The sequence below is a fragment of the Ptiloglossa arizonensis genome, chromosome 2 (assembly GCF_051014685.1).
Source record: "Ptiloglossa arizonensis isolate GNS036 chromosome 2, iyPtiAriz1_principal, whole genome shotgun sequence".
Classification (NCBI taxonomy): domain Eukaryota; kingdom Metazoa; phylum Arthropoda; class Insecta; order Hymenoptera; family Colletidae; genus Ptiloglossa; species Ptiloglossa arizonensis.
In genome coordinates, this window is record NC_135049.1 from 5,274,154 (window position 1) to 5,294,716 (window position 20,563).

The 20,563-nt window shown below is 32.3% G+C and overlaps 2 protein-coding genes across 4 annotated transcripts in view; one reads left to right on the forward strand and one right to left on the reverse strand.

Moving 5' to 3' along the window:
• LOC143155323 (bifunctional 3'-phosphoadenosine 5'-phosphosulfate synthase) lies at nucleotides 1-11,440 on the forward strand. Its single transcript, XM_076327931.1, has 10 exons — nucleotides 1-106; nucleotides 4,901-5,071; nucleotides 6,175-6,700; nucleotides 7,298-7,398; nucleotides 7,855-8,042; nucleotides 8,591-8,837; nucleotides 9,175-9,381; nucleotides 9,568-9,673; nucleotides 9,978-10,154; nucleotides 10,625-11,440. The coding sequence occupies exons 1-10, from the start codon at nucleotides 59-61 to the stop codon at nucleotides 10,705-10,707; spliced, it is 1,854 nt and encodes a 617-aa protein (XP_076184046.1). The 5' UTR covers nucleotides 1-58; the 3' UTR covers nucleotides 10,708-11,440.
• The window catches only part of LOC143155322 (protein qui-1), a 28,512-nt gene continuing 18,829 nt past the window's right edge, over nucleotides 10,881-20,563 (reverse strand). For all 3 annotated transcript variants that reach the window (XM_076327930.1, XM_076327929.1, XM_076327927.1), the window contains exons 9-20: nucleotides 19,599-20,009; nucleotides 18,866-19,212; nucleotides 17,741-18,271; nucleotides 17,191-17,431; nucleotides 16,712-16,895; nucleotides 15,912-16,386; nucleotides 15,191-15,497; nucleotides 14,562-14,787; nucleotides 14,120-14,315; nucleotides 12,879-13,407; nucleotides 12,015-12,278; nucleotides 10,881-11,218 (exon numbers count right to left, since the gene is read on the reverse strand). In XM_076327930.1, coding sequence (XP_076184045.1) covers nucleotides 11,205-11,218; nucleotides 12,015-12,278; nucleotides 12,879-13,407; nucleotides 14,120-14,315; nucleotides 14,562-14,787; nucleotides 15,191-15,497; nucleotides 15,912-16,386; nucleotides 16,712-16,895; nucleotides 17,191-17,431; nucleotides 17,741-18,271; nucleotides 18,866-19,212; nucleotides 19,599-20,009 — 3,725 coding nt within the window. In that variant the 3' untranslated portion in view covers nucleotides 10,881-11,204. The remainder of the gene's footprint in view (nucleotides 11,219-12,014; nucleotides 12,279-12,878; nucleotides 13,408-14,119; nucleotides 14,316-14,561; nucleotides 14,788-15,190; nucleotides 15,498-15,911; nucleotides 16,387-16,711; nucleotides 16,896-17,190; nucleotides 17,432-17,740; nucleotides 18,272-18,865; nucleotides 19,213-19,598; nucleotides 20,010-20,563) is intronic.

Consider the following 20,563-nt stretch of genomic DNA (forward strand, 5'->3'; position numbering starts at 1 on the left):
TGAGCTGAATGTCGAACCAAAATCGAATAACAAAGAGAATATCACTTCGTTGAGAAGAATGAGTGAGAATAGAACGATATTATATCCCAATGGAGGAATCAACTCTGTGAGTCTTGATCGAATTTTTAATTTATTTATTATGATACATATAGAGAGTTATAACTATGAGCGTGAGTAGAGGTGCGATCAATTTCAATAATTGGGATGTATTTTAAATTTTCCGTTTCAGAGAGTTTCAAAAATTTCGATTTGAGATTTTATTCCTGATAATTGAAAACTATTATTACTTTAATTAGACACATTGATGATTGAATTTAAGAAATAGTATAATTTTTATCTTCCAGGGAGCGTTTTAAATCAATTGTGAAAAAGAATCAGTTATAAATCAATTGTAGAAAATAATCAAAATTCTTGGTTTGTAAATATAAAGATAATTTTCATCAGAATGAACAAATAATGAGAATCTGTTATCATTATAAATTTTTCATTAATCCTGTTTGGTTCTTATATAGCTATCGTTTGTTACCACAGACTCTGGTATACCACTGTTTTTAAAACTTCACCCGAATAATTAATTTCATTAAAACATACAACCCCTTAAATATATAGACATGTTGAAATATGTAGTAAACTAGTAAAATTCGTATAAAAAATGTATAAATATTATATTTATTTCGTATGTCTTATGCGAAGTTATTTGTATTTTCTTAATTAGTACTTATTAATTGATTAGCAAGTTCGATTGTTAATTAAACCATTGTTAATTTGATATTGCGTTAAATACTTCATCGTAGAATTAAGCTACGAATTAAGTTCAATGAATTTTTCTTCTACTGCGTTTAGTTTACATTCTCTTCGCGCTTTTTAAAAATGGGTTTAAGTTACGTTCAAGTGGCTCGTATGACTTTTCTTGTACTCTTGTTTCATTTCATGTTTTACTATGATAACCGTTTCGGTGCCGTGGGAGTTTATAAGTGTTTAGTTAATCAATACAATTCGTGCGGTGAACGCCCATTGGCGTTCGACGGATGTGTTTCATATACGTGGTTACCAGAATTCCGCATGCGGCGCATGTTATGGTTCTACATCTTAGCATTGAATCATTTTCAGCAATGAAGCGAATAATTTTGACTTATTAGTAAATAGTTGCTGCTTGAAAATAATTAAATCGGGAAGCATTTTTATAAAGAAACAGAAATACGTTTCTACGAATTGCTTTAAACGGTAGGAATTCTATTTTGTTGAATCATTATTGTTTTAAAAAAAATCATTAGTGATTTTCGATAATCTGCAAAATATTTGATACGATAAAGTTAATCGATAAAGTAGACCAAAATATTTAAAATAAACTGCAACCGTAACGTATAAATATTTATTTTAAAATTACATTTATTTCAGTAGAGATCGATAAATCTTTTATAGTTAATCGCACCAAGTAATCGAAATTAATCGAAACGTTGTTGAGAAATTGTTTTCAAACTCATAATGTATAATATTTACAAGTGATAATTTAATCGAAAGGTTGTTCTTTTGTTACAAATGGTTGTTCTGTGACTGACTTTCGAATCTATTTTTCCACATCATTGGAACAATACACTCGTTGCACTCTTGTGAAACTAGATCATGGATTATCGTCAGTCTCGCATTCACCATCTTTTTTAACCGTCAAGAAAAAAAACATATATAGCAGACGTAAGTCAGTAAATTGTTAACGAACCAAATTCCAAACGTTTACTCTTGAAAGAATTTTAGAGAACGTATTTTTCCTAATATAAAACGTTCTCTTTGTTAATACGAAGTGTATAGATATAACGGTTGTGCTTTTAAAGTGAAAATATAATATCGAATATGTAAATACATATTTAATATAAAGAGTATGATTTAATTATATTTTTGGCTATATCTAAACATTGTTAAATATTTAGACGTATTGGAGTACCATGTATATAATTATATATTCTATTTTATTAAAAAATATACATGAACTTTTGGGACAAATACAATGGATTTTACAAACATTTTGTTTAATTTAAACAATCTTAAAGTTTCTTATCGAGGAAAAGATGTTACTTATTTATTATAATATTACGTCAGTTTCTTGTTAAGTATGATATTTTTCCTTGCAGTTGATAACAGTTTATAGCAATAAGAGAAATATAAAGTAAATTTAACGAGTTAGAAGCCTTTTTATTTAAATTCAATAATACAATACGAGACTGGATTTTACCAAGAATGATAGAAACTTTAAATTTTAATATAGTACTCAACTTAGAAATTGGCACGTAAGCATTATGAGACTCGATTTCAAGTTAACGCGAAATTATTCATTGGCTGCAGTCAGTATAGCGTTAGATAACATTATACAGTGTAATTCAGAAATACATACCAGTACTCCAAGAAGCGAGTTCACATATTAAAAGGAATGAAATATTATGCAAAGATTAATTACATATACTAGAATAGGAAAAATTTTACTTCAGATAAAATATAAAATATCCACATTATGTATTTTTGTAAAAAATTATGCACTTTCATTATTTATAGTTAATATCCATTTTATTCATAAATTGGACAAAAATGATTAGAATGAAGGTGTGATTAACTTAAACATCTTTTTCTATTAATAGATTAATCATTTGAATTTAACAATTGTGGGAGAACATTTTTCCCAGAATTATTTTAACCATTATCTCTCATCTCGGGTGCAGAAATTCTCTTTTTTCTTTTTTTTTTTTGGAGGAAACTTGCCAAAAAGTTCAAATGTATACACAATTGTACAATTAATATATAAACATGTAGAAACTTATTTATGATGTTCAGACAATTAAGAAATAGTTAAAACGGTAAAACTCAAGAACGTTGCGTCAGTACCATTGCTTCATAAATTTATGGTTAGTTTTCCAGGGCAAATATAGAAGTGACAAAACATCTGGGCAAGCTGAATCATTGAACCGAAACAGTTTTATCGTGTTTCTAGTGAGTGTAAACGCAAGTTTCTCGTTCTTATAATTCTGTAGCTTCGTATCACTTAAAATTAGCGCGTCTGCAGGAAACGTATCAGTATGTGATAGTACGTTTCTCATCGTTCATGTACGGATTCTGTAGTACATTATTGGTCTGTAAGGGGTTAACACCTTCTACATTATCGTGAGTCCTTTAGCAACCTAGGATGAAACACCATTTTTTGGAAAAAAAAATGTTTTCACTTGATAGAAGATTGTAGATAGCCGAAAAGATAATTAAATTATTTGCAATACTAATCTTAAAGTATATTGAAGGGGAAAGATCATTAAGGTTTGAAGTTTTAGGTATTAGAAATTTAATTTCCGATAAAACGAAAATAATGGGTAGGTAATTATAATTTATTTTAAAGTCAACATTTTTTTTTTGTCATTTATTGTCTTTAGCTAGACTTCAAAATTTTCGAATAATTTTGAAGATTTCTACATTATTATTATACATATGTGTACCTTTGCTGAGGAGCAGAATAAAATTCTTGAAATTATAATATTGTGTAATAGTTTCATTTAATTGATTGGTCAACTCGTAAAAATCATTAAACAAGCGAGTTAGTATGTTTGTGCTTCGTAAAATATCTATAGAAAAATCAAGTTTTCTTAGACTTTTAAATTTCGATTTTGATAACAAATTAAAAATGAGGTCGCTTCGACTAATGGACTCTAATTTGTTTTTAAAAGGAACCACATTTCTTGGATCGAAATGTAAACGAACAAGGATAACTATGATTTTTTGGAGCATATTTTGAAAACAAGAATCTTTATATTTTCAAGAGACACTAAAAAAAAAAACCATTAAATAATTCTTTCCGTTTATTTTTCCTAAGGAATTATAATTTTTTAATGGATCATAATTTTGTCTCGATTTATCATTTATTGTTCTTAACGAAAATCTGGTCTAATAATTGTATATTGTATCGCAACTTAAATATCTTATAGTATTACACGTGTAAATGTGAAATCACAAACGTAAATATCTTATTTACTACGCACTGTAACATATCCATCATCCTTTTACGATTTCCTTGTATCTTGTATTCGAAGTAGGTATATCTTGTGAAATTTCTCGATCCCACTATTGGGTTGAGTTACTTTCATTTCACTTTCTCGCTGGACAGAACTTAAATTCTCGGCAGTTGAGTCGCAACCATCTATCCGAATGGTATTTTCGTTACCGTGTGAGTGATGAACTAACCGAAACAATGTTGTTTATGTATTTAAAACACAGAAACGCAGTTGACATTTTAATAAATTAGTTTTCTTTAAACGAGTATAAAACAAGTAATATAGGTACATGAAATATTATTTTATCGATACTAATATAATCCAATTACGTAAACAATTGAATCGTATTATAAGCTCGAGCGAACATTTAAAAAGCGTAAATTTCAAAAATTGATACTTAAATATTATTCGCAATGGGAATGTACATGAATTCCTTCTTGGATGATCGGAGTGCACGAAGAAATGTCGATAAGGTATTATATCGTATTTTCTAATTATTAATTTATTTAAAAAAAAAGTATGCAAATAATCCATTTCCAGAAGTGTCAAATTTTTATTCGTATAATTATTTATTACTGGATTCGTACAATTATTCGTGTGTTTAACTACGATTTAACTAAAACTATAATCCTTAGTCTCGGATAAATGAGCGATGATTTTGATTTAATTTATTCAATGTCGAATTAATAATTCGTGAAACTATTGCTTTATCACGTAGTTATATATCATTTTATTTTTGGGCTTGATTATTTAATCGTTCCTTGATTAAATATTGTCTATTTACACCTACATATATTGGTCATGTTTATTTCATGAAAATATTTTCCTATTAATCACTATTCCTATTAATCAAACACCGTGAATATCGCGATGTGTAGATTCTCGCAACAAATGTGACGCAGCAGATACATCATGTTTCGAGGGAGAAACGTGGAGAGTCTTATGGAAGATTCAAAGGATTTCGCGGATGTACCATTTGGTTAACGGGACTTTCAGGTGCTGGAAAGACTTCAATCTCCTTTGAGCTTGAGAATTATCTTGTTTCGCAGGTAAAGTTATTTTTCGTATATAATATTCATGCATCGCGATGTACGTAGATTATTTTATGTTTCTATCGATAAATATTGAAGTAGTTTTTGTGTAATATAATGATTCAATTAACTTATTTGTGGAGCCAACAAAATTGAAAATGTTTAAAATAGAATACATTCCTAAGATTTTATTTTCGAGTTTGATAGTGTTCATACATCACGATGTATGAAGATTTATTTTATGTTTCTATCGATAAATATAAAAGTAGTTTTGGTGTAATATAATAAATAAGTTAACTAATGTGTGGAGTAAACAATATTAAAAATGTTTAAAATAGAATACATTCCTAAGATTTTATTTTCGAGTTTGATAGTGTTTATACATCACGATGTATGAAGATTTATTTTATGTTTCTATCGATAAATATAAAAGTAGTTTTGGTGTAATATAATAAATAAGTTAACTAATGTGTGGAGTAAACAAAATTGAAAATGTTTAAAATAGAATATATTCCTAAGATTTTATTTTCGAGTTTGATAAAATAACGAAACGTGTCAAACTATTTGATACGTTACGAATACCCAAAATTCTAATAGTTAATTATTATTTATCACGTAAGACAATTCGGGGAACGCTACACCAATGAAAATAAATATTCTTGCATTTTTTATTCAAATTTTATCGCTGAAACCTTCATTAAGATATTTCTAATAAGAATGAGTTCAAATGCGACTTTGTTTTGATTATAATTTTAATTATACGTTGTTGAAAGTTTTTTTAGAAATAATTTGAACAACGTATAATTAAAAATTGCAGGAACGAGGTTGTTTTTGGACTCATCTTCCATTGGTAGTGTAAACTATTTTCATTTCTACTAATGACTCGTATCAGGAGTATTCTCGGTTACAAGTTGCCTGATTCAAGACGATAATTCAAGACTCTATTCTGTTTACTTTCCCCGGTTACAGCCTGAGTTAAAGCATATCGACTGTTGGCAAAAGAAAACCCTTTTTCGGATGTATAAAATCGACCGTCTTGTTTTAGTCTTTTGTTCACAACTTAGTAAGTTATCATATTATAAATATTAATTATCAATTTTCACTCGAATTAACTACTTCAGGGAATACCAGCGTACAGTCTCGATGGTGACAATGTCCGTGGAGGTTTAAATAAAAATCTTGGTTTCACTAAAGAAGATCGCGAAGAAAATGTGCGGAGAGCAGCGGAGGTAGCGAAATTATTTTCAGACTGTGGTATAATCACCATTTGCAGTTTCGTCTCTCCCTTCGAGGCCGATAGATTATTAGCTAAAAAGATTCTCGAAGAATTTAAATTAAAGTTTTTTGAGATCTACGTACAAGCATCTGTCGAAATTTGCGAAGCGCGAGACGTTAAAGGGTTATACAAGAAAGCGAGGAAAGGTGTTATTCAAAGTTTCACGGGTGTTGGTCAAGAATACGAAGTACCCAGACAACCTGATCTTGTTGTAAACACCGAGATTAATAATGTGGAAACGTCAACAAAAATGGTGATCGAGTTGCTGGAAAGGGAAGGATTCATTCCGAAAATTCGAGAAGTCGTCGAAGAGTTATTCATCGACAATGCAAGAATTCAAGACGCCAAAATGGAGGCCGAGAAGCTTCTCAGTATGTTTTTAATTCACACAAACTTTGTTTTCTTTAATTACGCTTTATTTTCTTTATTCAGAAGTTAATACTAAAATTAATATAAAGTAATTAACTATCGATTCGCGCAATAACTGATTATAATTTTTTGAAACATTCTAAATATTTAAAAATTCGGTAAATATTTAGTGAATTTATATTTGCAGAATTTATACAAACTTTAGATTGTACGTGTAATTCATTAATTAATCTGTAATTAAGTTTCCTTTTTAAAAAAGGAAACTTCACAAATTTTTCATTGTCGTCATGGTTTATCATTGTTAGTACAGTATTTATGGAAGAAAAACATCCTGTATCGTATAAATAATTAAGAATAGTTGAAAACCCTAAGCTCGTGTCCAGTATGTTTTTATATTACCGAATGAAACCTTATCGTCTATAGGTGATCTGGTATTATATATACTGATTATTTCAATATTTTTTCTTTGACATAACTCGTTTGAATATTACAAAAATTTACATAATACGCTGCAGCGTATCGGTTGAAATTGAAAGTTGTGTCGTGTCCTAGAAGTTAAAGATATTACGTTACGCATCTAATATTTTCTCACTTTGAAGGTATCGAGATCACCGATATCGACTTGCAATGGGTTCAAGTACTCGCTGAAGGTTGGGCAAGTCCTCTCAGAGGTTTCATGAGAGAGGATGAGTACCTGCAGGTAAGAACGATTTATTTCAATTATACTAAGTGTACAGACTACTGTTTACTATAATAAAGTACGAAATAAAATTTTTTCCTAATTGACATCGAGTACAATTTGGCTAACGTATTTATTTCATTGCTTATTGTTTTTACTTTTATATTTGTGAATATTGACGGTGGTACAATATTATTTACTTTAACTAGTTTTAAGTTAATAGATAGAAAAATTAACAAAAAGCAGATATTAAATACCATACAGTCGTCAATGTTTATAAACATTGGTGCAAATAGAAATACTGTGTAATAGACACGTGTTAGACATTTAGAAATTAATTAAAGTTAGAAACTTGAAACTGGAAAAAGGAAAAAGAAGGTAGTAGAATTGGAACATCATTTATCAGACGTTACGTGCAAAATTGAACACGTTGAAATCAATGAAAGGGTTAACCAAGAAGAAAATTATTTTCCTTAGTGCCAACATTTCAAGACCCTTGAATACAACGGAAGAGTGGTGAATCAGTCGATACCAATTGTTCTTGCAGTTACCACGGATCAAAAACAAAAATGCAGCAATGAACCAGCATTGGCTCTAAAACACCAAGGCCGACTCATTGCAGTTTTACAGAGACCAGAATTTTTTGCGCATCGAAAGGAAGAAAGGTTCGAAATATATATCAGCCAGTTTATTTTATGGCAAATTGCAACTAAACTTCAATTTCGTACGAGGCTTGTTATTTCAATGCACAGAAGCGGTCAGAGTAATGACTGAAATTGTTTTAATTCCTGTACAGTAATTTTCACTTTAAAGTGATAATTATTACACCGGATTTAAATTGTCCCCTCCTATTGTTTACGTTCACTTAAAACAATTTCTTACTGCAGAATAATATAATTAACGATATAAATCTTACTGAGAATTTCTTTTTATTCATTTTGATAAGTGACAAATATGTGCAAATCATTTGTACCACGAATTCGTGATAAACTAAAAAATTATTATTCTCTCAAATTTGTTGTTGCAAATATACTAAACTATAGTCTGTTCACAAATATGTTTTTGCAATATGTTTATAAAGTTTTAATATTTAAAGCAATTTGATTCAATTCTTAAGTTTTTTCTTTATTTTAAATGGTTTCCAATTGTGACGTTTGAATATTTTTTGTAAAAATTAGAATCTTTTGTTTCTAATGAAAGAAAATCGTAACAGATGTTGCAGACAATTTGGTACGAACGAACCTGACCATCCTTACATTAAGATGATTAAAAAATCAGGCGATTGGCTAGTTGGAGGAGAGTTGGAGGTTTTTGAGAGAATTAGGTGGAACGATGGTCTTGACCAATACAGACTCACTCCCAATGAAGTACGAGAAAAGTGTAAAGAGATGGGTGCCGATGTTGTTTTCGCTTTTCAATTGAGAAATCCGGTGCATAATGGTCATGCACTTTTAATGCAGGTAGCTCGATTTTTATCATTATTTAAATGAAATTACACGCAATAGTGGAGGAAAAAAAGTCAACAATTATTATTTATCTTAACGGTAACTAATTACGTAATCACTATAACGTACAATAATTTTTCTCTCTAATAACTGTTAATATTTACTACCTGTTCAGATAACTAAAAATAATAAGGTAACTTCTGTAATAAATTACACAGAAGATTACATTACTTTTTATAGTGTTCTTTTGTGTCCTTGTTTCAAATTATTATTTCTATTATTAATCGTGAAAATTATTTACTTAACATATTTTTTTGTTGCAATACGTTGAATTTATTGCCATTAATATCAGGACACGAGGAAACACCTTTTGGAAGAACGTGGCTTTAAAAAACCAGTTCTTTTACTGCATCCTTTAGGAGGATGGACGAAAGAGGACGATGTCCCATTATCAGTAAGGATAAAGCAGCACCAAAGTGTTATCGAGGAAGGTGTATTACATCCAGATACTATACTTTCTATTTTTCCAAGCCCAATGTTATATGCTGGACCTACAGAGGTACCAATATATTAATAATCTTTGCAATTAATATCATAGTATTATTGAATGGCCATTTGAATTCCATGTGATTATAACAACATACATAAGAATGCCCCCAATTCTTTAATTCGAAGTTTTGTACACTTACTGGTTTTTCTGTGTACTTTCAATAAATGAATTCGCGATGTACTATTTGTTTCGCAGGTACAATGGCATGCTAAGGCAAGAATGATAGCGGGAGCAAATTTTTACATAGTTGGTCGCGATCCTGCGGGTCTACCGCATCCCGACAAATCTAAAACACCAGATGGTAATATTAAAATGATACAAATTTCACACTTTATCCGTATTTAGAATCTAGGGTGAAAAAATGTTTTACACGCCTTGGTACCTCCCCGATTAATTAAAATTTAAAATGAAACTGCAAACATGCCGTGTTAAACATATACAGGATGTTTTAAAAAAATAGTTTAACGCTCTTTATTCTATGTACTTACCTCGAGGATGAACAAAGTTTTCACTATCGTGCGTCTCGAAATAACTTTTCGAGTGATAATTACATTTCTTCCGTGATTAATTTATAAATAAAGTAATATTTTTGTTTATAATGTTAGGTAATCTGTACGATGTAACGCATGGCGCGAGAGTGTTGACAATGGCACCAGGCCTTCAGAATCTTGAAATAATTCCGTTTAGAGTAGCAGCTTACGATAACAGGCTAAAAAAGATGGCATTCTTTGAACCAGAACGATCTCACGACTTCAGTTTCATATCAGGAACTAAAATGCGAGGTCAGTTATGTTTTGTTATACATCCTTTTGTAATATATTTATTTTATGGTAATAGTTTATTATCTTTCAAATGAAAAGCACTATGTACAGTTGATATAAAAAAAATCAGTATGTACTATCTAAAGTTTGTAGAATATGCAAAGTAGCTTACTTATTATCAATAATTTTAAACGAATTATTCTCTTCGTCTCTGCTATAGCTTATTACAATGCCAAAATATGTTTCAATCTGGAGTAGAATTTACTTCTAAGTATGCGAAGAGAATACTAATTGGATAATTTAATATAATGTTGTGAATGGCGAAGGATATTTTTATAATGAAATTTTACAATTTATGAAAAGATCACAATTTAATGTCTACCAAAAAAATAGAACTGAATTTTAAAAAATGATTATTTAAGATATATCTTAAGTTGAAGTACTGATAAATTAAATATTAACTACCAACAACATTTATTTAATTATTTCAGAATTGGCAAAATCTGGTGAAAATCCACCAGAGGGTTTTATGGCACCTAAAGCTTGGCGAATCGTGGCTGACTATTACAAATAAAATTTAATCAAGAGATTATAAATACTCGTACAATTGTCATGCAACGCTCGTGTAAAGGATAAGATTTGTAAACATGAAGTGTCTTCTTCGTGATTTTACTTTAATCATGATTTCTGCAAAGGACATAGTTCTATAAGAGAAAAAGTTAATTGAAACGAGTAACTATTTGAAAGTAATTTATTTATACTCTTTGTTAAAAATTATCCTTGATAAGGTGGGGGTGAAAGATAAAAGTAAATAACTGTAATTTATTTTTCTCTAATATCGATATACATATTAGACGTGTTTCATTACACATATACATTGTGTATTCATACAGATACGTTTATTGCATCAGACACGAAAAATTCGTAACTTGGAACTTCTTACAGGGACGTACTCTTTTTTTTAGATTTTTCTCTATTTTGTTTATTTGAAAGACAATCAATGTGAGGAGAAGGTATGACAATTAGAATTTTGCAGAGTTTAGTCCATTCATCTTCTAATGAAATATTATTTTAAACTGGTACATCTGAAAGAAAAATCTCGTTGATTACACCAAAATAATTCTTTATAATAAATTTTATCGTATTGAATGAAAAGTCTTCGAAAATTTAAACTAATTCTATACACTACATGTGCATAATGGACTTATTGAACTCACTTTAACAGTTTTGTCGTAACTTTAATGTAACTTCGATTTTATAAAACATGATATTATAAATATATGTAGCATAATCTTTTAGAATCTGGATTTATTTCAAGTTTAATATATTGCTCAATTGAATTTTGAAATAAAAGAACACTTTTAAAAAGAGATTGTATAGTGGTACACACGTGTTTTCTGAGTGTCATTAAGTGGGTGAAATATTATATCTTGTTTGAATAAAAATAATGTTCAATGGGTGTAACTTTTTTTTCCCTCTAGATTAAGTTTTAATTCTATGTTATCCAGAATTCATCTTGTGTTTTCCTCAACAAAGCTCAGAAAAGTTATTTTTTGAAAACTTTTGTACATCACCAAATAAACTTTATTTTTGTTAAAAATTATACATTTTATACAGAAGTTGATACTTTTCGAAAATTGAAAATTCTAAAACAATTGTTTTCGAATTTGTGTTTGCAACGATAAACTCCATAAGTGTTATTGCAATGGATATTGCAAAATAAGAAAACAGTTTTTATTCGTTCGACAATGATATTTTCAATTAATGTCTCTTAATTCTTTCATAGAAAATGATTTTATTCGTTTTTAAAAAATTCTACTTTCACTCAATTTATTTTTTAGAAAGTTGTCTACCAATATGTTTTACTAAACAGAAATTTACCTTCTTCGTCAGAGTCAGATATTCGTGTAGCTTGTAATGAACTTTGTTTCGACAAAGTTCTGCCATGAAGGCGTGGTCTAGAAGGAGGTGATTGTTTATTCCAAAGGGCTTCGAGTTGGTCGAAATGTTGTGACTGAGCAAGAGCTGCCTGCTCTGGACCAAGTCCCGATGGACTACTTGCTAATCCAACTTTACTGATTTCATCCATGGAAGCACTAACACTAAATCGTCGTTGTAGATTCTCCACCGATGATGCTGATATTCCTAAACAAGATGTAACATTTAAACTTCATATTATATCAGTCACTTTTAGAGCTATTATACGAGAATCTCTTCTTTGTTTAGGCTTCGAGAAAATTCCCTTTTGACCTTATTTTCTTTAGGTCCTCTTCAACAAAAAATACGCAATTACTTGGACAAAAAGAAAAAAGAGAGTAGTACTAGTGACTAGATTTTATTTAAATTTTGTCAGTATTTAATCTTAATCTTCTATTTTCTCTTTTTCAATCATTTATTTCATACAAAATATTGTTCACTTTCTTTTCTTCTCGTCTACGTAATTTGCATATTTTTTCCTCTTTTCTTCATTTTGTTACAGAATGAAGTTTCTTCTCGTTATTACCAAAGAGGATCCAAAAAAAATGAAGTTGAAACGTTTAAAACACACATAAGTATATTAAATCATAAGCTTGCTCAAAGAGTCTGTCATAATGTTTCTCTGATATGCAACTTTGAAAAGCTCTAACTCACCAAGAAAGCAATTATGGATTTTGACGTTATTTGATATGACATTATTTCACTAACGATGATTAGGAAAATACGTTTGCTGTACATAATATCAAGGAATTTCTCACAAGAGCCTACCTGATGTAAGGTGGCCATATTTCCTGTGCCATGTGTCACTATCCAATGACACCTCCTTCTTTAACAGTCTTTTATTCGGTCTTTTTGGGCCAGATGGTCTTAAATCTCTTATATCGCACCAAGGTGCAACGTAATCTGGCAATTTAACATATTGCGCCGGAGTATTGTGTAAACAAAGAATAGGCATGCACTTGTGTTCCAGGAGATGTAGCGCGAGTCTTGAAAGATCTGTGGACAGCTCAAGACCCAATACCGGCACGTGCAACATGATGCTGCTCAGAGAACAACCCTTCTTTGTATCCCAGATAATCAGACTCTTATCTTCGCTACCCGATGCTGCGAGACTTCCATCACCTGATAGTTTCACGCATGTAATGAAACCCAAATGGCCTTTTAGAGTATGGAGGTCTGCACCAGTATTAATATCCCAAACGATGAGATTAGCATCTCTAGAGCCGGACACTACAATGGACTTATCAAGGACGGAAACTGCAACGCAGGTGACGTGATCCGTATGACCCACAAGGACCTAAACATGGAATTGTTTGGGCCTTTTGGAGTTGTCTTTACTGCTTCACTCCACAAGGTAGAGTCCCAATCATCGCCGGTCGATTTGAATTTCGCGCTATTTTTAAAACGTCAAACCGATTAACCTGAAACTTGACATCGTATGTCATTTAGACAGATGGGAAATCAATCGTGGAAAAGTACACGGTTATGAAAAATTTTTGGAAAAGGTTGGTGGTCTGTAAAAACGCCGAGACGGTTATTTGGAAGATATCTTAATCCATTATTAACTCCCAAGTTTGTACTTTTAAGTGAAAGAACAAATATTAAGATTACTTAAACCGTTTGAGTTTTATTCAAAAAGTAAATCGACCGGTGACGATTGGGGCACTCTACATTCAATTCACTTGAAAGCGGGGTAGGTGGAGATTTTGATATTAAATTGAGGCCGATATAAATGACCCAAGAAATTGATATTTTAAAAGGTAAATCTAGAATGTTTCTATAAGCACTTTTTTTTATAAACAATTGAAATTTGAAGTTACGAATTACGGGAATTATTGTAGTGCCATTTCACATATTCAAATCTCGATGTTCGAATATATATTTATGATACATTTAATTTCTTGTATTACACACTACATTTAAATTTGTTTTTCCTTTCAAGAGTTTTTAATTCCGTATTTACAGTAATGTGAGTAATTACAATAAAATCTAAAATTTAATAAACAAACCTGTGATAACTTCCCACCAGCCAGTTGCCAGACTTTCAAACTCATATCTATAGAACCCGTAATCAAAGACCGAGAGTCTGGAGTAACTACGAGACAGGTGATGTCTTGGGAATGAGACACCTGATACTTCTCTTCCGGGCCAGCTCCTAAACTTACTATACGTACTTGATTGTCTTCTGTTCCACATACTGCGTACCTGAAATTTTGTTATTACTGTATGGTTAAAATTCGTTAATAAAATATTTTTAAAACAAGTCATCAACTGTGGTTGTTGAATTCATTTCGCAATTAAAGCATTTTAGAAGAGATACATGATTTCACAAAGTAAAATTAGAAAGTTTTTGACAGACAGAAGTGAATATATAGTATTCAAAAAATGAAATAAAAGATCGTAAGTAATGATGAACACAGAAACAGATTTACTAGTATCAGTGTTAGTTACCTCATATCAGGGGCAACTGTGATGCAACGACCAGGTCCACATACAGATTGAATTAGAGTACCAGTATCAGCTGCCCAGACTCGAATTGCACCACCTCTATCGGAACTAACAATTCTTCGTCCGTCAAACATTGCTGTTACGTTCGTAACAGTTGCTTGATGTTTAAACGTTGATACAACCAAACCCAACGTCAATCCCCAAACGCGGACTGTTTTGTCTTCCGAACCTGTATTGAATGCAGTTTCTATTGTAAGAACTGATAACACTATCAGACACGAATTTTGCCTTTCCATCTCCCTCTATTATTTAAGACCAATTAAAACTTTCCAACGGTTTTACTTTATACGTGATACTCAGAACTAAAATAATCTACTTAGAACCAAAACCAATTGATAATAGTGTACACGTACAAAATGTAAGAAATCGTAAATTCCAGGTCAAACTGCTTTCCAGTCTGTTTTAAAGAATATAAAATTCAGTGTGCTAAATGTAACACGATACAAACGAAAAGGTTGACTTTCACTATATAGTGACGTGCAGGAAAAGTGAATCAAAAAAAGATTATATAAATAATACTTTTCAAATAATTGAAGAATATCTATTATCGTGAAAACAATCGATTTACACACCAGAGGCGACGAATAAACCGGAAGCTGAAAATGCAATACACGTGACGCTGGCAATGTGCCCCTCAAAAGTTGAAAGCAACTCGTGTGTGTTTAGCTGCCAGAGGTTGACGAGAGAGTCCACTCCACCGGTGACTGTCATTGCTCCATCTCTGGATATATCCAAACAAGAGATAGGAGCTGTATGAGGAAGCAAGGTTTCCTGCTTGCCGGGTTTTTTGGGTTTCGAAAATGCTTCCTCTCCCCGAAAATTCCAATACGTTACCCGAGTCCCAGCAGCAGTTATCAGAAAGTCATCTTTTTCGGTCACCTTTTGAGAGAAATAAATTACCAACGATATTATGAATTGAAAATTCAATAGACTAAAGTCACGGTCAAGCGATACTATCCGTTACCGAAAAAATGATCAGTGTGCCAGCATAGAGGCAAGAGGGATATCTCGCTGACTTAACCTCTTTAACTTTTCCATAACCCTCATTTCGCTTTGTTTTGACCCGTCAAAATGTTGATAGTACACGAGAACCGTTTCAACTAATAATATACTACGACTAAGACCATGTGTGCTTAATTCAAAGATGAAAAAGTACGACGCCATGAATTTGAGGACAAACGTTTTGAAATTGAGAAATATCGTATCTTTTTGTAAACGTAAATGAAGAAAATTGTGTCACTCAAAGTTTAGGAACGTACTGCACATGTACTGATTAAGCAACATGTTACTTACTTTGACAGCAGTGACGTCCGCTGAAGGATATGTTGTCAATGTTCGTGTCAATCTTCCACTATGCATATCGAAAACGGATACTTTGCCCTTCGTGCCACCAACGATAGCTCTTCTACAATCTCTCGCAAGACAAACACTTTTGACTTCTCCTTGATGACCTCTCAGCGTATGAATCTCTGTTCCTGTTGCCAAGGACCTCAGGTACAATTTCTGATCTTCACAGGCCGCCAACAAAAAAACAGAATCAGCCGATACATCGAGCATCGTCACCGGTGAAGGCAAGACGATGTTTTTCAGCATCGTGAATTTCTTCAGACACCATAAACAGACTGTACAGTCTGACGAACCGGAAACAAGAATCTCGCCAGCGGAATCAACGCGAATGGAGTTTACTGGTCCTCTATGGTGGTCGAATTTCATGAGAACATTACCATTCTGCAAACTCGTGACGATGATTCTGGAATCTTCGCCTCCGCTAAAGGAAAGCACATAGTTGAATTTATTAGATGATTCTATTGGAGAGTTTGCGCATGAGTTAGTTGAAGGACGTGTAGAAAAGTAAGGATGTAATAGTGTCCTGTAGAAAAGTGCTTCAAGTATAGAAAGCGCTATCAAATATCTGTATACTATATTACAATAATATAAATATTGTCAATAAGAAGAATATGATATAAATAATACCAAAATCAGGAAAAATCAAGTGTTAATTGTCACGTATTTAAAAATCGCATGGTAAATTGTAATGTATACTGTGATTACAGAATAATAGCGAGTAAGTGACATAAGATAAAATTGTGAACCTGACAATCACAAAATTCGTGAGCGCAGTAGTCAAACACAAAACAGGAGCAATGTGTTCTTGGATCCTCAACGATAAAGTCAGTGTCTTCATGTCCCACACGATAACTGACGTATCTTCGGAGCCTGTCAGCAAGTACTGCGAATGTTGTGTCACAGCTAAGCACGAGATTGGACCAGAGTGTCCTGAAATAATTTTAGATAAAACATTATAACGTACATGGAAGCCAATATACATATGCAACACAGTAATATCTGACATTTCAAACTGTGATTCATGATATTTTAAGCAACAATTCTACTCTCTACTTTTACATTAACCTAAAAATTGAAAATCATTCGTATTGAATTGTGAATCAATACAATTGCCTTTGCGTCTAAATGTACTTTGCATATAAACTTGCGAACAATTGTTTTCAAAGACGCAACCATATCAGAATCAAACATAGTTGACGAAAATTTATCAAATTGAGAGAACTACCGGAGAAAGTATGAACCAACTGGCTAGACATCACATGCCAGAGCTCAGCATCTCCTTGGAAAGGGATAACGATAACGTGTTGTCCAGAAGGGGCAGCTTCGACAAGTTTCACACCTTGTGGACAGGATAAAGTGCGAATTTGAAGAGGCAAGGGTGGTTGGAGCCAACCGTTCAGTGGTACCAATAGTGGTGCTGTGTAACCATCGCACCAGGCCATTGCCGCTGTTACCATTTTGCTAACCTTGAAGTAGAAATTTTGTTTTTCATTGGTACTGTGATATATACAGTGTTCCATAATGTGAGCGACCCATTCCAATAGTGTACAGAGAAAACAAGAAAAACCTTCACACGCACACACACACACATATGTGTCTCATTTAATCTTATTCCCAATGACAAATAGAAGTACAATCTTTTGCAATTGAGAGATCGACAGGTCAAAGTAATAAACCTAAGGTACTTCGTTAGATGGAAACGAAAAAATTGCTTTGAAAATAAATCTCTGAATTCTAACGTAAACAAATAATGTTAAGAATGAATAGCTCCTCACCAAATCACTTTCATCCTCAGCTACAGGTCTTAACCAGCAAATGAGTTGTGCTCCAAGTTGAAGGGGATCCCTTGTCAAGATATCGCTTGATTTTCTCACGGTGTAATAAACTAACTCTAAGTCTCTCTCAAGGAGGTATCTTCTCGAATGCTCCAGAACGCATCTCAAATAACTGACGGATATCATTTGCACGGCCGCGAGAAGAAAATCGAACGCGCAAACAGCTAATTTTTTTAACCTTTCCACATCGCCAGCTCGTAGTAAATGTAACCAGGCCTCCTCTACATGCCTCAGGTTGTACGCTATATCCTGTGATACTGGTCTACTTTGATAGGGTGTCTCCTTTAGAGGAGTTTCCACTTCTGGAGATGATCTATCATCCTTGAGTACGAAATATTCCCAAAACAAAAGATTCGCAAGTTCTGTATGGTCGCTCCTCAGAGTCTCTTGGTTAGGAAAGTATTTCTTTCGAGCCAGATCACGAATAGGATGTCGCCAACCAAAAAGCAGCCTTCCACTCATCACGCGAACCTTAAATGTGAAACATTGTTCGTTAATATTAATAACAATTCTCGAGAGGATTCTTAAGGTGACTAGAAACCTTTACATGACACGTAATACGGTGAAAAATTAATGGCTTTTTCCTTATTCTTTTTTTTTAGTAGAATAGTGTATTAATTGTAGGACAAATGATTCAGCAGTCGAGAATGGTTGCATTCACAAACAGATTTCTATAGGAACAAGGTATCTAGAATTTTGCTATGTGTTTCAATTTAGGTGAATCTGTTGTACCAAGTATCGAAGCTCCGTCTTCTTCAAAGTGAAGCATAGCTAACTAAATGTACATAAAGTTGCAAAATCTGTGGTAAATAATTAAAAGTAAGAAACGTTTGAGAAAAGTGGAGGAAATCAATTTTGAAAATTTTTCGAGTACACGTGTAATTCTTCTCAAATTATTATTATTATATATATATATATATATATATATCTTATTGTAACAAAATAATAAGTGATCTGCTAAGAATTATGTGTACCGTGTAAAGTGTCCCGACACACTAAGGAAGAAAATAACTTATAGCAGTTTTTGGAGAGATTGTATAAAATAATGTGTCGTTTAAAAATTACCTTCAGGCTTTCGTCGAATGTTCTTCTGACCAAACACCAAGTCGAAAAGTCAAACAGTCCATCTTCAAGGAATGAGTGTTCATCGTCCGTAGTTTGCATAATCACCTCAAGAATTTCTGTTTCGGATAGACCATATTCCGTGCAAGCCAAAATTCCGCCAATTCTGTTAGCCGCAGTCTCTCCTATGAGTTTCTCCAATGCGCCAAAGACATTCTCCATTTCGTTTGAATCGGTACCTGGATCTTGAAGTTCGATTAAAATGTCATTGCTGCGGAATATTTCCTTTTGTGCAGGTGTGAGACGCAACATTTCTGGAGGTACAGCAGTCGTTACCACCAAGTGCACCCCTAAAATTAATATTACGTTAATATTAAAATTAATATTATCATAAAGTTGTGCCATTTTAATTTATAAGAAAAAAGTGTGCTCTAGGTGTCAAGGTTATTTCAGATTGTTTAAATATAAAATTCACAGCAGTTCACTATTCAGGGAAACAGAAAGTAAAAATATAAGTCTGAACTATTGAAGGTGTAAATCTGTAAAATTCCAAGATCCGTACTGTTCGAAATCAAATTATGCAACTGTGTAATTCAAAGTTGGACAATATTCTAACTTTAAATAATGCAATAATATTACACGAAGGTTCCTTGCAAGCCAAAATTCACTGTTGAAAATATTCTTGGAGAATTGAATGTGTAGATACGGAAATGAGAAAATGGATTTTTTGTATTACCTGCTGGTAAGTATAACGGTAGCCATGATAGAGCAGCGATAATGTTGCATTCCAATGGATGCAATCGATGAAGATCGTCGATAAGGATCAGCAACTGTTCCTTCATCGGTTCCTCCTCGATTCGTCTCATAATTTGACTGAACCAGTTGTTCAAATATAGAGGATCGAATGAAGCGTCTTTGGGAAGGTTGCCATCCAATAAACCCGAGAGAAAACCAATATGTTGACAGAGCACTCGAAGTAACTCTAAGCTGTACGCTGATCGAGGGGTCGAAGCACAGAGGCGAACAACCCTGAAAGTTGTGCAATCCAACCAGGTGGAAGCATCTGCATACATTCTCGAGAGCAGCGATGATTTGCCAGAATATTTGCCCCCTTTTATCATTATCGGTCTATGCTTCTGCAATTTACCTATTGAATATTTTAAACAAATTCATTGTTGTATTATCATCGTTATTAGGTTGATTATAACGCCTGGCAAGATACATCTTCACCAGAGGTTTTGTAAAAGATAAAATGGTGAACAAATAGAAATTGAGAAAAGCTACAGTCAGTTATAATTACCTACATATCTTGCATTTAGACTTTGCTAATTATAACTTATTAAGTTCAAATCTATCTACATTGAATATCGAGATTAAATTGCTACATTACATGTAAATTTGAAAAAAGTATTAAAATCTATCGTCCTGATATAGCGTACAATAAATATTCTAATACGACTTTATAAGCAGATATGTATGTACATTCATTTTTAATACACTATTTAAAATAATTAGAGGATCGAATGTTTGAGTAATTTAAGAGAATAAATTTAGACATGAAATAAATACATTCAAATATTCAAACATTCAAACATTCAAACACTCAAGCACCCAAGAACTCAAGCATTTAAGGTTTCAAGAATTCAAGTAGTGAAATATTCAAGTAATCGAAATAAAAAACCAGTCCGAGAAATGAAAAGT